Genomic DNA, 27,670 nt, shown 5'->3' on the forward strand with positions numbered 1-27,670 from the left:
TCTCCCAAAGGGATGTGAATCTGTGGAATTCGTGACCTCAAAGTGCGGTGGAAGCTGGGGCAGTGAGTAAGGAGGAATTAGACAGATTTTTAATTGGTAATGGGTTGAAGGGTTATGGGGAGAAGACAGGAAAATGGGGATGAGGAGCACATCAGCCGTGATCGAATGGCGGAGCGGCCTTGATGGGCCGAATGGTCCAATTCTGCTCCTTTATCTTATGAACTTATGAATTATCAGTGTCCATTTCTCCGGTCTACAACATGCATGTCAAAGTGCATGTTGCCACAGTAACTAGGACTCCCTGAATGATCTACAACACAATCTTTGGTAGACAGAGAGGCAACTGCTTTCAGACAATCAGTAGGGGCCAAGGGTTGGGTTTATCTTCCCTCGCCTCAGAGAGTTCCAGTAGAAATCCTGTTCGCTGTCCCATGGCCTACGTGACCCATGGCCATGGGATGGTGATTGTTCCCAGGAACCCAATGGAGACATTCCCATTCTGATGGTAATGAGCATTGCTGCAGTGTGACGGAGGTCAGGCTCAGAATGCGGGAGAGTCCTGAAAACTCCAACATATTGTGGCAAGATCTCCAATAGGTGAATGCTGGGGTTAAAACGGAGGAAGAGAAAACCTCAATTGGACTCTTTCACTCCAGCTTTCAGTAGTTTTACTTGGTGGAGGGATGGGAGGAGGCAGCGGGGAGGAGAGGTTGCATATGATCTTTGAGGTCATTGTTGCCACCAGAATAAGAAGGACATTTGCCGTCTAGCCGAACCTTGGTGTTACACTGACTTTTGTTCTGATTGGATGGCAGAATAGATTTGAGAGGCCGAACGGCTTTCTCTTGGCCTTATGTAGCACAGTGATTAGAAGTGCTGCCTCACAGCTCCAGGGACCTGGGTTCGATTCCCAGCTTTGGGTCACTGTCTGTGTGGTGTCTGCATGTTCTCCTTGTATCTGCCTGGGTTTCCTCTGCATGCTCCAGTTTCCCCTTCCAGTCCAAAGATGCGCAGTTTAGATGGATCGGCCATTCTAACTTGGCCCTCAGTGTCCCAGAATGTGTAGGTTAGATGGATTAGCCGTGGTAAATGAGTGGGATTATGGAGACTGGGTGGGAAGAGGGTCTGGGTAAGATTCTCTGTCGGTGAGTGGGTGCAGATCTGATGGGCTGAATGGCCTGTTCTGTACAGTAGCGATTCAATAGCGATGCTATTGACACAGCCAGAATCAGCACACTTTGGGGAACTAGATTTTACTGAACGAATGTTGTGGAATTTGGGATTTGCTCATTAGGAAATGCATCGCTGGCACAGCGGTTAGCACTGCTGCCTCACAGCTCCAGGGACCTGGGTTCGATCCCTGGCTTGGGTCACCGTATCTGCGGAGTCAGCACGTTCTCCCCATGTCTGCGTGGGTTTCCTCCGGGTGCTCTGGTTTCCTCCGAAAGATGTGCTGGTTAGGTGCATTGGCCGTGCTAAATTCCCCCAAACAGCCACCGGAGTGTAACAACTAGGGGATTTTCACAATAACTTCATTGCAGTGTTAATGTAATCCCACTTGTGACAATAATAAATGAACTTTAGGAGTTCAACCTTAAAAAACGTCGCCACAAAATGCATTTGGTGAGGACTTTACTCACAATGGTAGTTTTTACACAGCTTGTCAGACAGCCCAGGTGCATTAACCTCTTCCCCAGCAGGTAGCGCACAAAGATACAGTTCTTCTTTTTCCCCACCTGCATTAAGAAAAGAATACATTTTCAATGAAAACAAAGCAGGGTTAGACACAGTACTCGTGGAATATTGCGCATGAGATTCCAATACAAAGATCCAACACTTACCGCGGGGATGAATCCAGGCGGACATTCAACTTTATACTGACAGTTCATACACTTGCCCTACAAATAAAAAAAAAGCAGGAATAACTCTCTTTAGGAATAACTGCTAAAGCTAAACCCGCATGCCTTCTCAGCAAAGACAATTTTACTACAAATTGGACAGTTAATGACTTGCAATCGCTCCTTCTTGCGAAGGGTCATCACAGAATCCCTACGGCGCAGAAGGAGGCAATTATTGCCACCGAGTCTCCTACAGAACATCCCACCCAGCCATACCCCCCACATATTTACCCCACACATCTTCAGGCACTAGGGAACAATGCAGCTTGGGCTCAGTTTGCCCCTTACCGTCAACAGTGTTGATTCACTGGTGCCACAGCGATTTTTCTGGATCTCCAGAACCTTCGTCAGTCCATGGATCACTCCTTTGTCCGTTTCTACATCGGTGAAATTGACTTGAGCATCATTTACAAAGAGCTGCAATGGTAGACAGTTCGTTACCACGGGGACCGGAGATGGGGGTGGGGAAAGTGGGAGGGGGGGGGGGTGGAATTTTTTTGAGCTGTTCCAAATCACCAACGGTTCTGAAGAGAGTAAATGAGACAAAAAAACTGTTTCCATTGGCAATCTTCACAAATGGCTCAACTGGGCTGTTCCATGCTCTACGTTTCTTCACGGAGGGATTGAGCTGGTTAGGGTTGTACTCGCTGGAATTCAGAAGAATTCTCATAGAAACCTTTAAAATCCTAACAGGACTCGGATTTTCCCGATAGTGGAGATGTCCAAAACTAGGGGTCAGAGTCTGAGGTTACAGGGTGGGCAGGTTAGGACAGCGACGGGGAGAAATTTCTTCACCCAGAGAGTGGTCGGCCTATGGAATTCACTACCACAGAATGGAACTGAGGCCAAAACATTTAATGTTTTCAAGAAGCAGTTAGATATAGCACTTGAAGTGAAGGGGATCAAAGGATGTGGGGGGATGGTGGGATCAGGCTATTGAGTTGGATGATCAGCCATAATTAGAACGAATGGTGAAACAGGCTCGAAGGGCCAAATGGCCTACTCCTGCCCCTATTGTCTATGTTTCTCCCCTCCTGCTATTGAAATTATTATTCATAGAATCATAGAATCCCTACAGTGCAGAAGGAGGCCGATCGAGCCTGCACTGACCACAATCCCACCCAGGCCCTACCCCCATAAACCCATGTATTTACCCTAGCTAATTCCCCTGACACTAAGGGACAACTGAGCAAGGCCAATCCACCCAACTCGCATACCATGGACTGCAGGAGGAAACCGGAGCACCTGGAGGAAACCCACACAGACACGGGGGAAACGTACAAACTCCACACTGATACTCAGCCAAGGGTGGAACTGAACCCCAGTCCCTGGCGCTGTGAGGCAGCAGTGCTAACCACTGTGCCACCATGCCGCCCCTTAAGCACCTCAAGCTTGACTTATCCCATCTCTACGTGTTAAACAGATGAAAGAATTGCAGCACGTCCACATACCTGGTCATTCCTGCGAAAAAAGCCAACTTGAAAGGAAAATCCTAGCATTGTCTCCCGGTGCATCCCGTTGTGCATATCGCTTTCCATTAGCCTTTGATCCAAAATGACATGATATCTCATAAGGTCTTCATTCTGGAGGGAGTGAAAGGATAAGAGTTTGCTATAGCATTAGTCATTGATTTAGATTCAAAAGTAACATGAAAAACCTTAAATAGAAACTGTTATGATTTTATATTGGTAGAAAGGCTATTAAGGCATTTTGTTGGCATATTGTGGGTTTATTTGCTGAGACGAGACACCAGCAGCAGAGCTGTGTGTATGTGTTCCACTTAAAAGCAAAAGGAAAACTTAAACTGGTTGCCTGACACATTTCCTTTCTAGTAATGTCATGCTGCAATCCCTTAAAGGGATTTTACAACAGAAACTATCAGCAACCCACTAAGATTCCTTCGACAGCACCTTCCAAGTCCATGACCTCTACCACCTGGAAGGGCAAGGGAGCAGATACATCACCGTCTACAAGTTTCTCTCCAAGTCGTTCACCCTCCTGACTTGGAAATATATCGGCCGTTCTTTCACTGCCGCTGGGTCAAATTTCTGGAACTTTTTGCCTAACAGCATTGTAAATCTGCATTACAGTGAGAAGTCTCACAACACCAGGTTAAAGTCCAACAGGTTTATTCGGTAGTAAACGCCACAAGCTTTTGGGGTTTGCCCCTTCATCAGATGAGTGCCTGATGAAGGGGCAAACTCTGAAAGCTAGTGGCGTTTGCTACCAAATAAACCTGTTGGACTTTAATCTGGTGTTGTCAGACGTCTTAGTGTGTTTACCCCAGTCCAACGCCGGCATCTCCACATCATATCTGCATTACAGGCATTGCAATGGTTCGAGCAGAGAGCTGACCACTACCTTTGGGTGGCACAGTGGTTAGCACTCCTGCCTCACTGTGCCAGGGACCTAGGTTCGATTTTGGCCTTGGGCTATTGTCCGTGTGGAGTTTGCACATTCTCCCCGTGCCTGGGTGGGTTTCCTCTGGGTACTCCGGTTCCCCTTCCACTCTCAAAGATGCGTGGGTTAGTTTGATTGGCCGTGGTAAGTTGGCCTTTAATGTTAGGGGGAATGGCAGGGTAAATAGATGGGGTTAAGGGGCTGGGGCCTGGGCGGGATTATGGTCGGTGCAGACTGAATGGGCCAAATGGCCTCCTACTGCACTGCAGAGAGTCTATGATTCTCAAGGGCAACTAGTGATGGGCAATATACGCTGGCCCACAAAGCTCCGTATCCTCAAAGGTGGGGGGGCGGGTGGCAAATGCTGATCATGCCAGCGATGCCCACGTCCCCTGAAAGAATTAAAAAGAAGTCCTTGTTCCAACTCTCAATGAATGAAATGCAGCTTCACAATACTCCGCTGAACTCACAAACATACCAAAACATCAACAGCTTTCTCTTTGAGGTACTTCTCAATGGCATCATTGTTCGGGCAATAGACAGTGTAGGTCTCGGCACTTTCAACCTGGGTTGTAAGGTTCTGTTGCTGTAACAGACACAGATACATTTCAGTGACGCTGCGTTTCCAGCTCATCGATAGGCAACCACCCAAAGCACTTAAGGTTCAATATCTGCAGGACTTACAATTAGAAAGGTTCTAAACTGGGAATATTCAGGCATCCGGTCCAATATAGACAGGAGGTTGGTTGATGCATCACCCATAAATTGTTCAGGTATTAGAACCTGCAGCACAACAAGTGGTCATATAAATGAATCAACCATTGACACATTATAGAAAAGCATCACATGTTCCAAAATCAACTATTACTATGTAAAATTGGCAGCAATTTTTACTAAACAGATGTGCTAATAATATGGCCAGGGTAAGTGTAATAAGTCCTCGGAGGCAGAAATCCCTTCACCAAAATCCCTTTATTTACAAGTCTGACGACAGTATACAGAGTGTTTTCAGTCACCAGTCTACACTAGGAGTGCCAGAGGAACTGACACGCCTGGTTCAGTACAAAGCAAGAGGGTCCTTGATTGGCCCATCAGTTTGGCCCTTATTCTAACAGGCCCACCTCAGTTGCTTGGATTAAGGTGGTTACAGTAAGGTGCCCCAGCACTGGGAACGGAAACTAACACGTTTAAAATGGCAAAGTGTACGAAAGGATAGGAACCAGTTGCCGACCTGTTTTCACAGGCGTAACGCAGGAAAGATAGCGAGCAAATACTGACTCAGGTGGCCAAGTCTCACATTAAATTGGGTACATCATTTGCGTGCATTCTGGTTCTATGTCAAGCCATTAGAGACATATTTTACTTGACTTCTTGTGTGCCAGCCGCTTGCGAGGCAACAAACTGACAGGAACAGGCCCAGGGCCCACTTTGCAGCCCAATGACAGAGGAGAAACTGGAGCACCCTCATTTTCAAATACACGGGGTTTTAGGCCCATTGTAGGCAACCATCATGGAAGGGCAGCATGGTGGCACACTGGTTAGCACTGCTGCCTCATTGCATGAGGGATCCGGGTTCGATTCCAGCCTTGGGTGACCGTCTGTGTGGAGTTTGCATGTTCTGCCCACGTCTGCATCCTTCAGGTGCTCCGGTTTCCTGCCACAGTCCAAAGATGAGTATTTCAGATGAATTTGCTGTGGTAAAGACGCAAGGTTTACAGGGAAAGGATGTGTGTGTGTGCGCGCTTGGGTAAGATGCTATTTCAGAGCGTCATTGTAGACTCAATGAGCCAAATGGCCTCCTTCCGCACTCTTTGAATTTTAAGGATGCCTGAAAAATTGACCAACCCAATATGGGGAGCGTTGGACTTCTGGTGGGAAGGGGGGTCCAGGATATAGAGTGGAAACTTGTCACTTTTGTTCCCTGTTTCTTGCCCATATATGGGCCTAAGGAGGGCATGGCCATTCTCCGCTAAATGATTTGATTCACGGTGTACGCAATTTCTCTTTAACTACTATTGGGGAACTATAGTAACATGAGGCCTGAGATACAAGTTGCATCAGAAGATTGACCTTACCTTATTAATAATATGCATAACCCCATTTGTTAAAGCAATATCAGGATTGAGAATGTTGGCACCTTCAATCATAGCGGTCTAGAAAAACAGAGCATTGGTTAGAATGAGAGTAAGAGGAATACAATTCATACAACAGACTAGATTGTTCCGAAGGCTGAATTGCAGGACAGAAGCCTCCTTGACCCCAGTGTTACTTCTCCCTTGTATGTCCTCTCCCCAACATTTATCTTTCCCTCAGAGATTCCTTCCCCAAGGCTCTTGCAAGTGCACACATGCATCTCAGGGATTACTGTCCCTTCGATTTTTTTTCCCCTTCTACCTCCGATCCGCAACATCTCAGAGAGATGGATAATACACACGGGCTTAGTCACCAAGGCTCACATTCCATGGACAATGAAAGCAAATTGGAAATGATTGAATCCCTGCGTGTAGCTGAGATTGGGAAATAATTGGAATGGGGGACTGAAACACCGAGGAAAGCAGCGATGTAGATATTGTCGTTGGATAGTTACTTTCAGAAGGGAATTGAAGGGGAAATTGGGGCAGCACAGGAAGAAAGGGCTGAATGGACCTCTTTCTGTGCATCATTCCACGATGATCGCTGTGATGGTTTTTATTTTTAAATCCACTTTATGGGAAATACCCATCCCTAACTGTCCTCCATTCAGAGGGCATTTAAAAGTCAACCACAATACTGTGGATCTGGAGTCACATGTAGGCCAGAGCAGGTAAGGACAGCAGATTTCCTTCCCTAAAGGACATTATTGATGGATTTTTGTGATGTGGAGTTGCCAGCATTGGATTGGGGCGGGCACAGTAAGAAGTCTCACAACACCAGGTTAAAGTCCAATAGGTTAATTTGGAATCACGAACTTTTGGAGTGTTACCCCTTCATTAGGATTCACTCACCTGATGAAGGGGCAGTGCTGCAAAAGCTTGTGATTCCAAATAAACCTGTTGGGCTTTAATCTGGTGTTGTGTGATTTTTATCAGCATCAATTGTTGGCCGTGGGATCAATATTTCCAGGGTGCAGGGGAGGACCCCCCCGCGCTTTTTCAGAATTGTGGCTATGGAACCTTTAAGAGAGTGTAGACAAGGCCTCGGTTTAATATCTGTTTGCAGGATGGTGGGGCGATGGCTTTAGTTATGAAGCATTGTGAGTCAAGAAGTAGGCCTGAAGGAGAGGCGTGATGGACAGGCCTGAAGGAGAGCCCTGATGGACAGGCAGGAAGGACAGGCCTGATGGACAGGCCTGAATGGTAGGCCTGATGGACAGGCCTGAAGGAGAGGCTTAAAGGAGAGGCCTGAAGAAGCAGCTAGCCTTTTCCAACCTGTCAATTTCTGAAGCACTTAAGCTAAACTAGGACGAATACCTGGCATCCTGTTATCCTGGCAGACCCGGTAAGGATGGTAGATTTCCTTCCCTAAAGGGGCATTAGTGATGGGTTTTTACAACAATCGACATCATTAGATCTTTATTCCCAGATTTTTATTGAATTCAAATTACACCACGCTGTGGTGGGATTTGAACCCGGGTTCCCAGTTTATGATTTGAGTCTCTGGATTACTAGTCCAACTACAATGCCACTGCGCCACCGACTTCCCTGCCCTGGCATGACACTAGGTGTGGCATCCTAATGTAGCACCCTGCCCTGGTACTCTGCCACAACCCTCTGCCATTGCACTTCACTGTGGCTAATGAGACACTTTGCCATAGCACCATAATGTGCCTCTCCATCATGGCACTTCACAGTGCCGAATGTGGCATTCCAGTGCGATACGCAGCTTCTATTCGCCGCTTTGTCTACCTATTGTGGAATGAATAGGAATTGTTGAACAGAAGCCCAGTAACTCAGGGCATTGGGTCAGACTGGCCTTTGCTCTGTTGCCCATTAATGAGGAGTTGACACTTTCTACTGAAGAAAGCTGCCCTTATTTTAAATGTATTTGTTCTTGGCCAGCAATTGTCCATCACTGAATGCCGTTGTGACGATGGGGGGTGGTGGTGAGCTGCCTTCTCAGATCCCTGCGACCCATCCGGTGGGCTGAGAGGAATTATAAACCAGGCCCAGAGACCTCACGCAGGAATATTAACACGTATCCGAGTGAAATTAAGAACATGGCAACTGATTTATTCTCCTGAGGACTGTAAATACCCCGTTTGTTTTGGTGAGGGATACACGGTTGCCTGCGTTGATGGTTGCCAATGAATCAGATGAATAATTGAGGAGATCTGTGAGGCTGTAGACTCCCTGTAGCACATGCTGTCTAGAAGAGAAACAACATAATAAGTGATAAAATGTACATGGAGAGCACACAAGTTAACAGAAGCAAATAAAATTGGCGTCAGCTTAAATCGATGACAAAACGTTGAAGTTATCACATCATAAAAAAGACTTACATTTATATAGCACCCTTCAAGACCACTGGGAATCCCCAGTTGTTTTACAGACCATTAGGTACTTTGGAAGTCTATTGGTCATTGTAATGTATGATGCACAGCTGCCAATTTGAGCCAATGAGGCTCCCACAAAATAACAATGAGGTGGAGATGCCAGCTGGGGTGGGCACAGTAAGGGGTCTCGCAACACCAGGTTAAAGTCCAACAGGGTTTATTTGGAATCGCGAGCTTTCGGAGCGCTGCTCCTTCGTCAGGTGAGTGGGGGTAGGCTCACAAACACGGCATGTATAGACAGAGACTCAATTGCAAGATAATTACAGATTGGAATGTGAAGAATGATTGGTTTGCGAGGTGATCAGGTCTTTACGGGTACAGTGTACGTTTAGAGAGGGATAATCACAGATTAAGGAGGTGTGAATTGTCTCAAGCCACAATCATTCTTCACATTCTAATCCACTGCAACTAAACTGTGAGCCCTGGCATCCTCTCTATAAACTCATCTCACTGAATCATACGGCACCAAAGAGACCCTTCGGCCCATCGAGTCTGCTCTGACATGTGAGAAACACCTGAACTCCCACCTAATCCCTTCCGCCAGCGTTTGACCCATTGCCCTGAATGTTATGACGTGCCAAGTGCTCAACCAGGTACTTTTTAAAGGATGTGAGGCATCCCACCTCCAGCACCCTACCAGGCAGCGCCTTCCAGACCCTCACCACCCTCTGGGTAAAAAAAGCTTTTCCTCAAATACCCCCTAAACCTCCTGCCCCTCACCTTGAATCTACGTCCCCACTTGACTGACCCTTCAACTAAGCTGCTCCTTATCCTCTCTGTCCATGCCCCTCGTAAACCTGTACATCTCGATCAGATGCATAATCTGCCTCCTTCACAAACCTATCTCTACAGCTCGGGCTTCGGTTACCTGACCTATATCTCCGTCTGTGGCCTGGCGTCAAATCTTGTTTGAAAATGCTTCCCAAAGAGGCACCGACGCTAAAGGTGCTATATAAATTCACGTGCTTGTTGTGGTGTATATTGGAATTGTAGAACAATACAGGCCCTTTGGCCCCGCTTGTCTGGGCCGAACCATTTTTCTGCCTAGTCCCACTGACCTCCACCTGGACCTTATCCCTCCACACCCCTCTCATCCATGTACCTGTCCAAGCTTTTCTTAAATGTTAAAAGCGAGCCTGCGTTCACCATTTCATTTGGCGGCATCTGGAACGCGCACCCACACCGAAAGCAGACACCTGCCTGTGCATTGAGCCGATTATCTTTGTAAATGAACTTGTTAAAACACCACATAGCTTTATGGCCCAATTAAACGCGTGGCTCAGCTCCCGGAGCCATCGGCATTCCCCGCGCAAAGATAACAAACTCACTTCACCAGGTCAGGCAGCTGCTCTGCTCCGAGCCAAAAGGCCCGCTTGTCGCTGCTCATGTTACCGATGGCCAGCGGCGAGGGCACGAGGAGAGTGATATTGGCAGCGGCTGAGAGAAATCGGCTTTGAGAGGCACTCTGAAATGAAAGAGAGTGGAACAATTTAGACGGAAAAGGATTTTCAGTTGCCTGAGCTGGTTGACACTGCGCCGTGCCCATACCAACACCATAGTTCAGAAAGCCCACCAACGCTTTTTCTTTCTCAGGAGGCTAAGGAAATTTGGCATGTGAGCCACGACTCTCACCAGCTTTTACAGACGCACCACAGAAAGCATTCTTTCTGGTTGTATCACAGCTTGGTATGGGCTCCTGCTCTGCCCAAGACCGCAAGGAACTACAAAAAGGTCATCAACGTAGCCCAGTCCATCACGCAAACCAGCCTCCCATCCATTGATTCTGGCTACACTTCCCGCTGCCTTGGAAAAGCAGCCAGCATAATTAAGGACCCCACGTACGCAGGACATTCTCTCTTCCACCTTCTTCCACCGGGAAAAAGGTTCAAAAGTCTGAGGTCACATACCAGTCGACTCCCTGATCCCCTGCTGCCATCAGGCTTTTGAATGGACCTACCTCATGTTAAGTGGCTCTTTCTCTACACCCCTAGCTATGACTGTAACACTACATTTCTGCACTCACTCCTTTCCTTCTCTATGAACGGTATGCTTTGTCTGTATAGCGCGCAAGAAACAATACTTTTCACTGTATGCTAATATATGCGACAATAATGAATCAAATCAAATCAAATAAGGAGGACTGTTCCCCTTTCCTGTCAGTAACACCATCCTCTGACTTCTCACCCCTGTTCTGAAGGAAGAAGTGAGTCAAACGTGAAAGAATGAAAGAAATAACTTGTATTTATATCTTGCTTCTCGTAACCTCATTCCAACCAAAAAACCTTTACTTCCAGTTAAATACTTCCTAAAAGTGTTGTTATTATTGTGATGTCAGAAACATGGGAACCAATTTGTGCAAAGCAAGATCCATGAAAGTTTATTTATTAGTGTCACAGGTAGGTTTACATTAACACTGCAATGAAGTTACTGTGAAAATCCCCCAGTTGCTACACTCTATGATTTCTACAAAAGCAGTTTTGTTTAGACAACAGTACTTACGTCCACCCATCTGAGAAATTCTGCCGCATCTGGAATGAGTGATAGAGCCTAGAAAGAGAAGGCAAATTAATTTCCAACGTATCACCCCTACATCACTCCCATTATCTACTAACAATGATAGATCTTTTATTTCAGCTGTAAGATATTCAGATTGCTGTCCATGGTATTGCCCTTGCTGGCATTGGCAATTGTCCTTGGGCATCACCTGACACAGGCCGGGTTTCTCCCGCTTTTTGGAAGCCAAGAAACCAGCAGGAAGTTCCTAGATGGCTTTCCTTCCAATGGGATTTCTGGTCCCTTTGCCACCGGCCCCACAACTGAAGTGTTGGCGTTCCCACCCAGAAAGATCAAGAACCCCCACTACCATAATCGTATACGCGGGCTTCCCTGCTGCATCGCTCCCCACCACCGACACCACCCCCCCCCCCACAACCTTGCCCCACCCTCAGCGTTTGGACCACTCGAGGGTCTGTCCCAAATCAGAATAGAGTCCCCGCAGCACAGAAAGAGGCCATTCGGCCCTTCGAGTCTGCACCGACAACAATCCCACCCAGGCCCTATCCGCATTACTCCACGCATTTACCCGCGATAGTTTCCCCCAATACGAAGGGGTAATTCAGCACGGCCAATCCATCTAACCCGCACACCTTGTGACTGTGGGAGGAAACCGGAGCACCCAGAGGAAACCCACGCAGACACGGGGAGAACGTGCAAACTCCACACAGACAGTCACCCAAGGCCGGAATTGAACCCGGGTCCCCGGCGCTGTGAGGCAGCAACGCACTGCGCCACTGCGCCGCCCATTTCCCTTTCAAGGCCACCTGCCTTGTAAACTGTAAGAACCGAATGAGCCCAGAACCTGGAGAGAATATTTCTAAACCGATAGCTTTCATCGTTTGCTTACCGTGATGGCATTGCCATAGCACAGCACCCCATCTCCACTGTACCCAAGCTGGCAGGCACAGCTCCTGGTTCCTGGAGATACGTAGGTACAAGTTGCCTGCCAACATATTAGAGTTTGATCAGTGAAAGGGTAATAAAACTTTTATTATCATTTTGTTTTCATTCTATTGCTGGGCTGCACCGATAGAAATCACCATTAGTTTTCTTCCTGCTTTAAAACATCCGAGAGAGAAGCACTCAGTTCGAGATAATTCAGCAATTGTATAGTATCCGAATAATTCTCATTGTCACATATCAATCCACTTTGATAAAGCTGTTCAAAAGGCAGGCATGATCCTTGCTCTTATAAATCGAGTGGAGATCTTATCACCAAATGACTGATGTGTCTCTCTCCAGGTCTTACCACCCTCTGCCAAGAAGATTAATGGTGTTTCACGCCATCATGTGGGGAGGCTGGCAAAACACGGCCAGCAGGTTTATTTGATAGTAAACGCCACAAGCTTTCGGAACGCTGTTCCTTCATCAGGTGCCACTCACTGTTGGACTTTAACCTGCTGTTGTGAGACTTCTTATGGTGTATATCCCAGTCCAACGCTGGTATTTCCACATCAAGATGTGGGTATGCCGGCGTTGGACTGGCGTAAACACAGTAAAAAGTCTGACAACACCAGGTTTTAGTCCAACCTATTTATTTGATAATATACTCGCAAGCTTTCGGGTTAGCCCCTTCGTCAGGTGAATGGAGAGTTCTGGCCTCAGACAGAGCATATAAAGCACAGACAGTTTAGAGATTACTGATTAGAATGCGAATCCTTACACCTAACCTGCTGTTCAAGACCTGAAGTGGCTGACAATGTGAGTGGAAGGAGCACTGATCACAGGTTAAAGAGATGTGTATTGTCTCCAGACAGTACAGTAAGTGAGGTTTTGCAAACCCAGGCAAGTGACTTACTGTGCTGTCTGGAGACAATACACATCTCTTTAAACTGTGATCAGTGCTCCTTCCACTCACATTATCAGCCACTTCAGGTCTTGAACAGCAGGTTAGGTGTAAGGATTCACATTCTAATCAGTAATCTCTAAACTGTCTGTGCTTTATATGCTCTGTCTGAGGCCAGAACTCTCCATTCACCTGACGAAGGGGCTAACCCGAAAGCTTGCGAGTATATTATCAAATAAATAGGTTGGACTAAAACCTGGTGTTGTCAGACTTTTTACTGTATTTCCACATCAAAACATGGCTGCTCAGAGACTGAGGCACGATCTTTAAAGAACCCCCCCCCGCCCCCCCCCACATTTATAACCTGTGTAAACCTCTGCCAAAGCCCAACATGAAGATCCCAGGGGCTTCCTTCCCCGCTCCCGATCAGAGTCAGCCCCTTCTCACTTCCATACCCGATTATCAGCCCCCTTTACACCCCTAACATCAGACCCACCCAGGTCCTTTCCCCATAACCCCATGCATTTAACCTAGCTAGTCCCCCTGACACTAAGCGGCAATTTTAGCACGGCCAGTCCACCTAACCCGCACACCTTTGGACTGTGGGAGGAAACCGGAGCGCCCGGAGGTAACCCACGCAGGCATGGGGAGAATGTGCAAACTGCACACAGACAGTGACCCAAGGCCGGAATTGAACCGGGGTCCCCGGTGCTGTGAGGTAGCAGTGTTAACCACTGCGCCACCGTGGCGCCCTCCTCCAGGCTCCTCCGCCCACTCCTGACCTCCGCCTCCTGTGAGTGAATCCTCTCTGGGTCTTCCCTGTTGAGGGTCCCACTGGAGTCTGCCCCTTGGCACAGGTTGGCACTGTCAAATTGGCACTGCCGTGCTGCCATCGGCATGGTGCCATCCCGATAGTCACAAGATGTGCGAAATGGCAGTGCCAGGGGCATTGCCGGGGCACTGCCTGCTCATGACCCCCTCTCGCCTGAGGGATTTACTTATCCTTTGGGGCACGGGGGAGACCCTGGCGAGTGTGTAAACCCGTTGTAAACCATGCCACTGCAACGTCATGTGGGCACGGCATCAATCTACAGCGGGTGGGGTTGGATATCTGGCGAGGGGGCGGGTTAATCACATTTAAATATATTCAAATAAATGTAAAGCAGGTTCACCCCTGCTGTTGGGTGATGTCATTGGCGAGGGGCGGGCAGTTCTGACCTCACATTCCCGCCAGTGGGAATTGCGACTCCCGAATCCGAGACCCTGCCTGCCTTCACGCAGACGGTGAGTGAGGGGCTCAAGATCGTCCCCCCCCCCACCCCCCCACAGGGTACCAAAGCAAAAACGTAAAGTCAACAAAGAGCGCTCGTTTGGATTGCGGTTGGAATGTTTGGCGGAGTTTTCCGGACAAATCCGCCCAAGGTTCGTACAATCCCACCCGAGGCCAACAGGGAATGCTGTTCTCCGAGCCTTGCCTGCCCCCCCCCCCGGAATCGGGGTGCGGGGAGGGGGGGGTTTGGGCAGGCTGGTAAAATTCAGGCAATTGTATCGAGTTCCAGGTACCACACTTCACCAATGATGCCTTCGGGAGCGTGTAGAGGAGGTTTTTTACTAAAACGGGAGCGGGAATGAAAGACGTGGGTTCATAAGCAAGATGAGAGCGGATGCATCATTCTCCTTAAAACACGGGATGCGGTCGAGGCACCCGAAATTACAAAGGGCTGTGCGATTTTTAGAGCAACACTCTCGGGCGCGTGGGCATCGCTGGCAGGAACGGCACTCAGCGCCCATCCCTAATTGCCCTTCAGAAGGACCTGGGGGGGAGTCACTGCAGCCTGCAGTGGTGTAGGCGCACCCACAGCGCTGTTAGAGAGGGAGTTCCAGGACTTTGATCCAGCGACAGTGAAGGAACGGCGATGCTGTTACGAGTCAGGATGGTGAGTGGGCTGCGAGGTGGTAGAGTGCTTCTCTTTGCTGCGTTTGTTGTTCCAGGTAATAGGGGTTACGGGTTTGGAAGGTGCTTTCGAAGATTTTAATTCTGGGCCAGCCGGTGAGGTCCACATTACACGACTGAATTGTGAAACTGCAGCCAGAGCTGGGGCCCTGTGTATTCGTTTTATAGAATCCAGAGAACCTTTACAGTACAGAAGGAGGCCACTCGGCCCATCAAGTCTGTACTGGTCACAGTCCCACCCAGGCCCTATTCCCGTAACCCTACACATTTACCCCGCTAATCCCCCAGACACGAAGGGTCAACTTATCAATCCACCTAAAACGCGCATCTCTGGAGTATGGGAGGAAACCGGAGCACCCGGAGGAAACCCACGTGGACACGGGGCGAATGTGCAAACCCCACACAGGCAGTGACCCAAGCCGGGAATCGAACCCGGGTCCCTGGTGCATTGAGGCAGCGGTGCTGACCGCTGTGCCACCGTGCCATCCCCTACGGCAAGTGCCAGCGGCTGCCAAAAAAAAGACCCTGACCAAAGTTCCTGAACCATGCGCTCCGTCGTTTCGATAAATTGATAGCGCCTATTTTCTGTCTGTTGTACTTGGCATATCAGCGTTATATTTACATTCCGGGGAATTCTGATCAGCAATTAACCAACCTGAAGAAACCAGAACTCGGCAAATTCTGATGTCCAACTCACCAGATAATGGCATCCGCCGTTTCCTTCCAAACACGGATTTATCGCCTCACATTCTATACCATTACCACGAAAGCCCTTCCTGCACTCACAGTCATTCTGTTGATAAACAAAAGACTCAATAATAATAATAGTTCCTATCATCTATCACTGTTGGATTCAGTTCATAAAATCCCAACAGTGCAGAAGGAGGCCATTCAGCCCATCAAGTCTGCACCCAACACAATCCCACTCAGGCCCTATTTCCCGTAACCCCACATATTTACTCTGATAATCCCCCCTGACACTAGGGTCAGTTTAGCACAGCCAATCAACCTAACCCGCACGTCTTTGGAGTGTGGGAGGAAACCGGGGCACCCAGAGGAAACCCATGCAGACATGGGGAGAATGTGCAAACTCTACACAGACAGTGACCCAAGGCCGGAATTGAATGTGGGTCCCTGGTGCTGTGAGGCAGCAGTGCTAACCACTGTCACACAAAATATAAACGGAATTTGCTAAAAACTGATTCCCAGGTGATTTTTTAAAAATTATTTAGAATATTATATTTTTAATTGATTACATTCAATTACTAATCAACAGTTGATCAAACTTTTAGTTCATGTCTCAGTGTTATGTAGAGATGACACCAGTTTCTATGTGTGAAGAAATTTTACTTACTAGAGTTTTATACAATTCTTCAAAGCGTCTGCTCCATGCTTACAGCTTTGGCTTCCAGATCTTTCTACAGCCTGGTTTGCTTTGCTCTGAGTCCACACCCAGGCTTAACCAATCAAGCAAAGTGAACATCAGGAGCAAACAGACTGATGCAATCAAACATGGAACAATTGAACAACTGCGAGACACTCCTTCCTTGAAAACTAACATTCTGGTCTTTGGGTCGTGAAGGCGAATTGAGCATAAGGAGAGAAAAAGGTGCTTTCTTAGATGGAGGACTTAGAGGAAGGGTCATGCTTTCAGAATAAGTGATGGTCCTTTTAAGGAGCTGAGGTAAGGAGAAATTTCCTCACTCAATGTGTTGTGAAACTTTGGACCTCGCTGCCCGAGAGCTGGCGATATTCAGTTATGATCAAGACTGAGATTGATAGATTTTTAGTCACTGTGGGGTGTTACAGGGGAAATGGAAATACATTACTGTAATAAGTCTTTGAAGGTAGAAGTCCCTTCACTAAAATCCCTTTAATTACAATTGCAACAGTTGTACAGAGTGCTCGCAGTCAGCAGTCTACCTTTGAGAGTGCCAGAGGAACTGACACTCCCGGTTGAATACAAGGAAAAGACTCCCTCATTGGTCCATCAATTAACTCCTTAATCAAGGAATTCATTTTCCAATAGGCCACCTTCAACAGCCTGATTGAAGTCATTACCGTATTGAGTAGCAGGGAAGGTTTAATGGCTCGCGACTCTCTCTTACGCTGTTAAGTCCGATTCCAGCTCCGAATCAAGCCTGCAGTTTGCTGCCTCACCCATAGAGGGTGTCTTTCAGACATGGGGACCTTTCACATCTACCTGAGAAGATGGTCTGGCCCTTCCATTTCTCTCCCTCAGTATTACACATGCGGACGGCCTCAACCGGGACCTTGGGTTCATGTCACACTATCTGTAACCCCCATGACTTGCCTGGGCTTGCAAAATCTCACTAACTGCCCTGTCTGGAGACAATACACATCTCTTTACCCTGTGCTTAACCCTCTCTCCACTCACATTGTCTGTATCTTTAAGACTTGATTACCTGTAAAGACTCGCATTCCAACTATTACTTTATAAATTGAGTTTGTGTCTTTATATGCCCTGTTTGTGAACAGAACTCCCGCTCACCTGATGAGGGAGAAGTGCTCCTCGCTGGATTGGGAGTTGAATGGACTGATTCAGAGTGCGACCAACAGAGACAAGATGGAGTTGAGAGCTTCAAAAGGAGGGAGGAAACTGGCGGAGGAAATGAACCATTCTCACTTACCTGGCCTGGGCCCACGTGGATACAGTTTGCATCGGTATGGCACCCTCCTCGATCTTCCAGCAGACAGTTATTGATCTCACTGCAATCCTCGCCATCCCCTGTCCATCCCGGTAGACACTGACACGAGTACGATCCCCTTTTTGTCCTGATACATTCAGCCTGTGAGTGAAGTGAGCAGATTCGCGGTTTACGTCAACACAGACATCGTCGCAAGTTTAAAACAGAGGGATGCACCGCGCCCCTTGGCAAGCGTGTCCATATTGACAAATCTGGCATTGGGCTGCACGGTGGTTAGCACCGCTGCCTCACAGCGCCAGCGACCCGGGTTCGATTCCCGGCTTGGGTCACTGTCTGTACACATCATGTTCTGTCCATGAGATCCACCCACTGGCCAATCAAACTAGCGCAAACAGACAAAAGCTGCCTATTATGCGAATAGATAGCAGGGGGTCAGGAATCAATACGCACCAATAATTCCTTCATCGGATGTGAACATCACTGACAAATCCAGCTTTTGATGTCCATCCTTAATTGACCCTGAGCTGAGAAGCTCTCTAGGCCATCTCAGAGAGCAATAACCTTGGTGAACATTAATATCATAAGGCAGCAGAGCAGAATTAGGCCACTCAGCCCATTGATTCTACTCCACCATTCGATCATGGTTGACTCAACGTTGTTGACCCTGGAGTCACATGTAGGCCAGACCAGATAAGGACGGCAGATTTCCTTCCCTAAAGGACATTAGTGAACCAGATGGTTTTTATTTACAACAAGCTATGATAGTTTCACAGTCAACGTTACTGAGGCCAGCTCAGTTCCTGGTTAATTAGAGTCTTAGAGGTCTACAGCACAGAGAAAGGCCCTTCAGCCCATCTGTGCCAGTCAAAGGCAAACCAGAGAACTATTCCAATCCCATTTTCCAGCTCTCGGTCCGTAACCTTGTAGGCTTTGGCATCACAAGTGCACATCTAAATACTTCTTAAATACTATGATTAAATGTAGATTCCAACAGTTGCCGTAGTGGGATTTGAACCCATGTACCCTGAGCATTAGCCGGGGCCTCTGGAGTACTGGTAAACTCCTACTGCCCCACCCATCTTCCCCTTCTGTCTGAAAGTGCCCATCGTCCTGTCAGGGAGGGTTGCCACCTCTGGGTTGACATACTTCTGGAGGTTTCTTTATATGATGTCCCACTCGGTTTTCTCCCCAGTGCAAATACCAATATTTTCACCACTGATAAACCCAAGTGTTGAGGGAAAATGAAAAGACACTTATTCAATTTGCCTACGGCAGCAATGGCCAGGAGGTTGGTTAGTGTTGGGAGAGTCCATGGCAATCCAGGAGAGTTGGCAACTCCCGCTGTCAGTACAGGCAACCAGCAAGAACAGTCAGTCAGTCAGTTGTACCCACATTGCGGTTGCAGCCACCTCGATCCGGTCGGTTGCAGGCATTGACCTCCTCACAGAAAAATCCATTTCCTTCATAGTTTGGCTTGCAAACACACCTGGAGGGAAAACAATGGCATCCGTTTACATACAAACATTAAGGGCAGGAGTAGACCACTCAGCCCCTTGACCCTGCTCCTAGCATTCAGTAAGATCATGGCTGATCTGCTTGTAACTTCAACCCATCACTCCTGCCAATCCCCCCCTATAACTTTACAACCCCCCCTTGTTAATCAAGAATCTATCTAGCTCTGCCTGAAAAATATTCAAAGACTCTGCTTCCACTATTCCGAGGATGAACGGCGACATGGCTGTTAGCACTGCTGCCTCACAGGGAGCTGGGTTCGATTCCCGGCTTGGGTCGCTGTCTGTGCGGAGTCTGCACGTTCTCCTCGTATCTGCATGGGTTTCCCCCGGGTGCTCCGGTTTCTTCCCACACTCCACGGATAGAGTCATAGAGATTTACAGCATGGAAACAGGCCCTTCGGCCCAACTTGTCCATGCTGCACTTTTTTTTAACAACTAAGCTGATCCCAATTGCTTATCCCTGCGTACCCATGTAACTGTATATAGAAAATTTTAGTCAGTTTTTATGTTCAGTGCTAGCTTACTTTCATACTCTATTTTCCTCCTCTTAATCCCTTGGCCCTCCTTCGCTGAATCCTAAACCACTCCCAATTCTCAGGACTGTTGCTTTTCCTTGCCAGTTTGTACACTTCTTCCTTGGAGCTGAAACTACCTCTAATTTTCCTTGTAAACCATGGATTGGCCACAAATCCCTTACAACCTCTGGAGTTCACCTATTCGCTCCTTAAATGCCGAGAATTGCCTGTCCTTCTTTCTGTGATGTTTCCCAGTCCATCTTGCTTCACGTGCTGGTTAGGGGTGCACTGGCCGTGCTAAATTCTCCCTCAGTGTTACCCAAACAGGCGCCGGAGTGTGGCGACTAGGGGATTTTCACAGTAACTTCATTGCAGTGTTAATGTAAGCCTACTTGTGACAATAATGAAAAAAGTTAAACATGCTACAGAAATATAACTTGTTGTGTTTTTAACCGATGGAAATTTAAATTAAAAACTCGCCAATATTTGGCCCTTTGTCACATCATTGGGATATCCCCTATTGCTTTAAATTCAGTTCGTGGCCTTTTGTAGTGCGGCCATTCTTGTTAAATAGGCAGCGGTTCCAAGAATTAGGCTCACCCGAGTCTACTGCAGGGGTGAGGTGTGTGTGTGTGTGTGTGTGTGTGTGTGTGTGTGTGTGTGTGTGTGTGTGTGTGTGTGTAGGCGCTGGGTATAATCTCATTGCGTATAGGCCTGAGATGGTTATTGAGCAATGCCGGGCCTCGTTACCCTGCTCTGACCAAGACTGCAAGAAACTACAAAGGGCTGTGAACGTAGCCCAAACCGTCACGCAAACCAGCCTCCCATCCGTTGACTCCACCTACACTTCCCACTGCCTTGGAAAAGCAGCCAGCATAATCAAGGACCCCAACGCCTCCCGGACATTCTCTCTCCCACCTTCTTCTGTCAGGAAAAAGATAGAAAATTCTGAGATCAAGTACCAACCGACTCAAAAACAACTTCTTCCCTGCTGCCGTCAGGCTTTTGAATGGTCCTATCATATCATAGAATCCCTACAGTCAAGGAGGAGACCATTAGGCCCATCTAGTCAGCACCGACCACAATCCCACCCAGGCCCTATTCCCATAACCCACATGTTTACCCTGCCAATCCCCCTGACTCTGGGGTTAATTTACCTCGGCCAATCAACCTAACCCACATGTCTTTGGACCGTGGGAGGAAACCAGGGCATCTGGAGGAAACCCACGCAGACAACGTGCAAACTCCACACAGTCACCTGAGGCTGGAATCGAAGCCGGGTCCCTGGTGCTGTGAAGCAGCAGTGCTAACCACTGTTGCCACCGTGTCCTCCTAATATATTAAGCTGACCTTTCTCTACAGCCTAGCTGTGACTGTAACACTATATTCTGCACCCTCTCGTTTCTTTCTCTATGAACGGTATGCTTTGTCTGTACAGTGCATAAGAAACAATACTTTTCACTATGTCCCAATGATGAGTACATGGGATTTAACGGGATTAAGAATTATAGATAGACCTGGTAGGTAGGGATAGGATCGGCACAACTTGTGGGCCGAAGGGCCTGTTTGTGCTGTAGTGTTCTATGTGACAATAATAAGTCAAATCAATTCAGCCAAGGCTCCCCCTTACGAGTGAATATATTGGAACCGAGATTGCAGCAAAGCCTTATCCATTTTCTCCGAGTGATTCTTTCCGCATTATTTGATTTCATTCCGATACTCCAGCCCACAATACCTCAGGCCACCATTCTTGTATTCGCAGTTGGCATGGGCGTGGCAGAACTGAACGGTGGGCCCACACGGCGTAGTTCGAATCTCACAGAAGGTCCCTCTGTATCCCTCCTTGCAGGAGTTATGCTTGCAGGCTCCAATGCCATTCAGTTGGTTGTCGCATTCCCCGTGGATGCACCGACAGGCTACAATACGGTTAAAAGCAAAACACAGCGTGAGAGATCCATAGCCAACGCGGGTCGGTGTGACTTTGACATTCAAGCAGTGGGAGCAAGCTTACTTTGGTCACAGTTGGGTCCGTACTTGTTCTGGTCAGAGCAGAGGTGACATATGGAGCCCGTATACTTATCATCGCAGAGACAGATGCCATTTCCATCCAACCCATCTGCACACTGAGAAAAACACAACGGTTAGTATATAAAACTTGTCATTGCAAGAATGACTGAGGTACATAACATATAACGGGAGGTTAGGTAGATACATGAGGGAGAAAGGATATTCTGATAGGGTCTGTTTTAGTCACTCATGGGACATGTATGTCTCCAGCTGGCCGGCATTTATTGCCCATCCCTCGTTGCAGTTTAAGAGTCAACCACATTGCTGTGGCTCTGGAAGCACTTGTAGGCCAGACCAGGTAGATTTCCTTCCCTGAAGGACATTAGTGAATCAGATGAGTTTTTTCGACAATGGTTTCACGGTCATCAGAAGATTCTTAGTTCCTGATTTTTTTTAAATTGAATTCAAATTCCGCCATCTGCTGTGGTGGGATTCGAACCCGGGTCTCCAGGACATTAGCTGAGTTTCTGGATTAATAGTCTCAGGGTAATACCACTAGGTCATCGCCTAGTAGCGTGAGAGGGAATTCATATGGAGGATAAAATCGGCAATGACCAATTTACCCAAGAGTCCTGTTTCCATGCTCTACGTGTTGTATTAATTTGTGGCATGTATATAACATCATGATGGTCTTTATAAGACCCTTGTCAAAGCCCACTTGGAGTACTGTGCGCAGTTCTGGTCGCCTCACTACAAGAAGGATGTGGAAGCTATTGAGAGGGTGCAGAGGAGATTTACAAGGATGTTGCCTGGATTGGGAGGCATGCCTTATGAAGATAGGTTGAGGGAACTAGGTCTTTTCTCCCTGGAGAGACGAAGGTTGAGAGGCGACCTGATAGAGGTTTATAAGATGTTGAGAGGTACAGATAGGGTGGATTCTCGGAGGCTATTTCCCAGGGCTGAAATGGTCGCTACGAGAGGACACAGGTTTAAGGTGCTGGGGAGCAAGTACAGAGGAGATGTCAGGGATAAGTTTTTCACTCAGAGGGTGGTGAGTGAGTGGAATCGGCTGCCGTCGGTGGTGGTAGAGGCGAACTCGCTGGGGTCTTTTAAGAGACTTCTGGATGAGTACATGGGATTTAATGGGATTGAGGGTTATAGATAGGCCTGGTAGGCAGGGACATGATTGGTGCAACTTGTGGGCCGAAGGGCCTGTTTGTGCTGTAGTGTTCTATGTTCTATGATGCACACCGCACCCTGCTAACCACCCAGCAACACATGGTGGGCGGATACCTGGGAACACCACCACCAGGTAGCACGCCGCTGGTGTCCAAGCGTACACCATCCGGACTTAGAAATATAATCGGCCATTCGTTCACTGTGGTTGGGTTAAAACCTTAGAACTCCCTCCCTAACAGCACCGTGGGTGTACCTACACCACACGGGACTGCCACAGTTTGGGAAGGCAGCTCACCGCCACCTTCCCCAATACAATTAGGGATGGGCAGTAAATGCTGGCCTGGCCCACATTCTACAAATGAATGGTAGAAGAGATATAGGATGAGATTTACCGGCCGCACGCAAACCAAGATCGGAAAATCCCGCCCGAGGTCAGTGGAGCTTCACATCATCCGTGACCCAACAGGAAAAGTTCACCCATAGCATATGTAAATTTTGATTTTGATAAAAACTATTGTGTGGCAATGTTGCTGTTTAATGATAATGGGTTCATCGTTCCCTTTGGGGGAACTTCCAATCTAAAACTCTTACCCTTCCGTGGCCAGAACAGGGTCTGTGGAAACCTCCAGGACATTGTCTGCAGTCTGGTCCAAAGAAACCCGGGCAGCATTTTGGTATCTAGTTAACAGATCGGGAAGAATCGTCGAGAAAATTGATCAAACTCTCCAAACCGGCGTGTCCCAACGCTAAGAGCTTCACAAAACCCTGCCCACACTTTCTGGTGATGACGAGGTGTTGCCGTGGTAACGCTGCCAGGTTAGTAAACCCACCGGCAGGCCTCGTCACCACCAGAAAACGTGGGCAGGATTTTCCCGATTGAGGACAAGCCCCGAGGGCGAAGTCAAAGTCAGTCGGCAGCCGAATGGGTGGGTCGGCATCCCCAAGGATTTTCCCACTTTTTAAATTCATTCGTGGGACCTGGGCATTGCTGGGCTGGGCCAGCATTTAATGCCCATCCCTAGTTGCCCGAGGGCAGTTGGGAATCAACCACATTGCTGTGGTCTGGAGTCACCTGTAGGCCAGACCGGGTAAGGACGGCAGATTTCCTTCCCAACAGGGCATTAGTAAACCAGGTGGGTTTTTCCAACAATGGTCATCAGTAGATCCTTAATTCCAGATATTTTTTAATGAATTCAAATTCCCCCATGGCGGGATTTGAACTCGGGGCCCCGAGAACATTAGCTGAGTTTCCGGATTAATAGTTCTTGATTAACAGTCTGGATTAATCTCCTTACGTTAAATCCACGCCCCTCCTGCAATGACTCCTCTACGAAAGGGAAAAGTTCCTCCCTATCCATATCCTTTACAATTTTGTACTCCTCTGTCAGGTACACTCCCCCCACCCCCCCCCCCCCCCATCCTTCTCTAATCTGAGGGCGTGGATCTCAAAGATGATCTGCCAACTGGGCTTTTACACAGAGAATGGCAGGTGTCTGGAACTCACTGCCAGGGATGGTGGTGCAGGCGGATACGATGGTTGGTGTTTGAGGGGCTTTTAGATAAGCACATGAGTATGCAAGGAATAGAGGGAACATGGACCAAGGGCAGGCAGATGGGATTAGTTTAACTTGGCACCATGTTCGGCAGAACACCATGGGCCAAAGGGCACGTTCCTGTGCTGTACTGTCCTATGCTCTATGTTCTTTATTCTATGTTCTATGGTCTATGCTCTATGTTCACATAAGTGCCCACCAAAAATGCACTCACACTGTGCAATCCCTCCAACTTTTTGATCTCTTGCTTAACAGACCCTCAGCCTGCCTGTATGACAATGCAGCTGGACCCAATTATCGATATCTCCGTCACCACTGACCACTCATCTCTTTTGAGCAGGCTGAGCTGCTGGTGTGTGCCCTGGGGGATATTTAAAACCCTCTTCAAAATCTCTGCCCATCACCATCCTGCATGTTCCCGACCCTGTGACCCAGTCGCCTCAGGGAAATTTGCCCAGCGATGGGGAGATGTCCATTCCAATGCATTCGCCCACCATTTTACTGAAACCCCCAAGTCCAACCCATTACATACGGTCGGTTAAAGTCCACCCAGTGGAAAGAATGCTCCTGATTGGAAGAGACCAGGATAGGGGAGGATAAGGGGTAAACCTGTAGAACTGAGATAAGGAGAAATTTCTTCAGCCAGAAGGTGGTGAATGTGTGGAATTCACCACCACAGGAACTTGTTGAGGCCAAAACGTTGTGTGATTTCAAGAAGAAATTAGATCTAGCTCTTGGGGCTAAAGGGATCAAGGGATATGGGGGGAGGGGAATCAGGATATTGAGTTTGATGATCAGCCATGATCAAGATGAATGGCGGAGTGGACTCGAAGGGCCGAATGGCCTACTCCTATGTTTCTATGTTTCAGCGAGTTAAAAATTTCACACCGAGACCTTAAATTCAGAATTTTATTTAATTAATTTTACTCACAGTCACGGTTTCATTGCAGTTTCTGCTGCATCCCTGTGTTGGCAGACGCAGTCCCAGCAGATTGCTCATGTAAAAACACCCATGGGTAAAGGTGTCCTAAAATCAGACAGCAATCACACAAATAAAACAGTTCGAATCTTTGCAATTCACAGAAACAATCTTCGAACTTGTCCTATCGGATTTTAACAGCTTCTTCCCTGCTGCCATCAGACTTTTGAATGGACCTACCTCATATTAAGCTGATCTTTCTCTACACCCTCGCTATGACTGTAACACCATATTCTGCACCCTCTCATTTCCTTCTCCCCTACGTGTTGTATGAACGGTATGCTTTGTCTGTATAGTGAGCAAGAAAGAATACTTTTCACTGTATACTAATATATGTAACAATAATAAATCAAATTAAATGGTATATGAAAGATTTACCGAGTGCACAATGTCATGTGAGTGTACCTTTAAGAAAGTTTTTTTAAACTCATGTAGTTTATAGCTTTAGTGATGTCATTGGGGGGTGGAGCTAAGATGTGACAGACAGGTGTTAAGGGCTTTTTCCTTTGGGCTTTCAGTTTGGGCAGTGAGTTTTTGGGAAGCAGTTTAGCAGCAAGCTAAGAAGCAGTCCCTTTCTCTCCCTGTTTTTTTTTCTCTTTGTTTGGTTCTGCCATCAAGAAGCTGTGTTTTGGGAAACAGATTCGACTACAACCTCTTTGAAGTTTCTTTGCAAGGGATTTTCAGCACTCAACCTAGGATGCTGGATTCCTGTGACAAGTGGGCATTAGCCAATGCTGTATTGTGTTTATTTGGAGGGTTTTGTGCATTGGATGTAGGCTTTGATTGGAGATATTTCCTTACAAAATTAACAACATTATTATGGTTGTTTTGTTTCTTGTTTGTAATTATTAAAGGTTCTTGCTAAGTGTCTTTCTATACATGCCAACAATATTCTTGATTAAACTTTGTTTTTGATAAAAGCTCCCTGTGGGTCAGTTGAACCACACTTGAAGTGAAACCTCTCATGCTCGTCCTCACCAAGTTCAACTTAAACCGTCAGAGGAGCTTTATAGAACATCTTGAAGTATCCAACTGGACTTGTAACGACACCACTAAAACTTTACGAATATATAGAAAAAAGTGAATAAAGGCCTTAGTTACTGGTGCATGTGAACTGTCCCACAGTGCAAGTCAATGCTCTAGGGAAAGGAAGTGAAGGGGAGAAAGGAAGAAGATATTTATAATGAAACTAAAAGGATAGGTAGCTTTCCGAAGCTCCGCCCTTGGGTGGCTGTGCCTTTAGTTCTCCAAACCCTACACTCTGGAATTCACTCCTTAAACCTCTCTGCTGGCCTTTCCTTCCTTTTCCAGGACGCAGCTTAAAAATGACTTCTTTGACAAAATGTTTGGTCACCTTCCCTCGCGTCTCTTGCTACTGTTTGGTGTCAGTCTCGTCCTGATTGCCCCTTCTGTGAAATCGTAGAATCCCTACAGTGCAGAAGGAGGCCATTCGGCCCATCAAGTCTGCACCGACCGCAATCCCACCCATCCCCTATCCGCGTAGCCCCACACATTTACCCTGCTAGTCTCCCTGACACTAGGGTCAATTTAGCATGGCCAATCAACCTAACTTGCACATCTTTGGACAGTGGGAGGAAACCAGGGCGCCTGGAGGAAACCCACACAGACACGAGGAGAATGTGCAAACTCCACACAGACAGCGATTGGAATGGGAAGTGGTGTCTGCGAGCCTTTGATGGAGGGGGGTAGTTGCAAACCCTGGCCAGTGAGCGGTGCTGTGGAGCACATTTCTAAACCCCCTAAATGGTAAAAATCAGATTCACCCAAATGAACGTCCTCAACCTGCAAACCTATTAACTAATCGACTAAATCAATTCAGAAGGAAAAACGTGTTGGCCCGGTGTCCTGGAACAAATCGAGTTGTCACTTACCAGCGCAGCCATCCCCGCTGGGCAAGAGCTGACATAGATTTCTGCACAACTTCTGCAGGGGCTCTGGGTGAATACAAGCGCAATAATTATCATTGTGTTGTGAGCTAGCATACTGTACATGCACATTTTAAAGAATATGAAGGCAATGGAGAGGGTGCAGGAAAGGTTGAATATAAAAGTAGGGAGGTCTTGCTGCGGCTATATAGGGCATTGGTGAGGCCGCAGCTGGAGTACTGT

The 27,670-nt window shown here is 47.5% G+C and overlaps 1 protein-coding gene across 1 annotated transcript in view; it reads right to left on the reverse strand.

Annotated features, from left to right (window-relative positions):
- stab2 (stabilin 2) overlaps positions 1-27,670 on the reverse strand; it is a 154,382-nt gene that overhangs the window by 75,415 nt on the left and 51,297 nt on the right. Inside the window, exons 19-37 of the mRNA XM_080191506.1 lie at positions 27,434-27,496; positions 25,494-25,589; positions 23,601-23,687; positions 21,835-21,946; positions 21,559-21,739; positions 19,187-19,280; positions 17,777-17,935; positions 15,823-15,918; positions 12,233-12,328; positions 11,329-11,376; positions 10,158-10,294; positions 8,531-8,642; positions 6,374-6,451; positions 4,983-5,081; positions 4,777-4,884; positions 3,350-3,481; positions 2,187-2,315; positions 1,842-1,898; positions 1,641-1,736 (exon numbers count right to left, since the gene is read on the reverse strand). Coding sequence (XP_080047632.1) covers positions 1,641-1,736; positions 1,842-1,898; positions 2,187-2,315; positions 3,350-3,481; positions 4,777-4,884; positions 4,983-5,081; positions 6,374-6,451; positions 8,531-8,642; positions 10,158-10,294; positions 11,329-11,376; positions 12,233-12,328; positions 15,823-15,918; positions 17,777-17,935; positions 19,187-19,280; positions 21,559-21,739; positions 21,835-21,946; positions 23,601-23,687; positions 25,494-25,589; positions 27,434-27,496 — 1,980 coding nt within the window. The remainder of the gene's footprint in view (positions 1-1,640; positions 1,737-1,841; positions 1,899-2,186; positions 2,316-3,349; positions 3,482-4,776; positions 4,885-4,982; positions 5,082-6,373; positions 6,452-8,530; positions 8,643-10,157; positions 10,295-11,328; positions 11,377-12,232; positions 12,329-15,822; positions 15,919-17,776; positions 17,936-19,186; positions 19,281-21,558; positions 21,740-21,834; positions 21,947-23,600; positions 23,688-25,493; positions 25,590-27,433; positions 27,497-27,670) is intronic.

This window comes from Carcharhinus amblyrhynchos, chromosome 6 (genome assembly GCF_965287045.1).
Source record: "Carcharhinus amblyrhynchos chromosome 6, sCarAmb.v2.hapA, whole genome shotgun sequence".
NCBI lineage: Eukaryota > Metazoa > Chordata > Chondrichthyes > Carcharhiniformes > Carcharhinidae > Carcharhinus > Carcharhinus amblyrhynchos.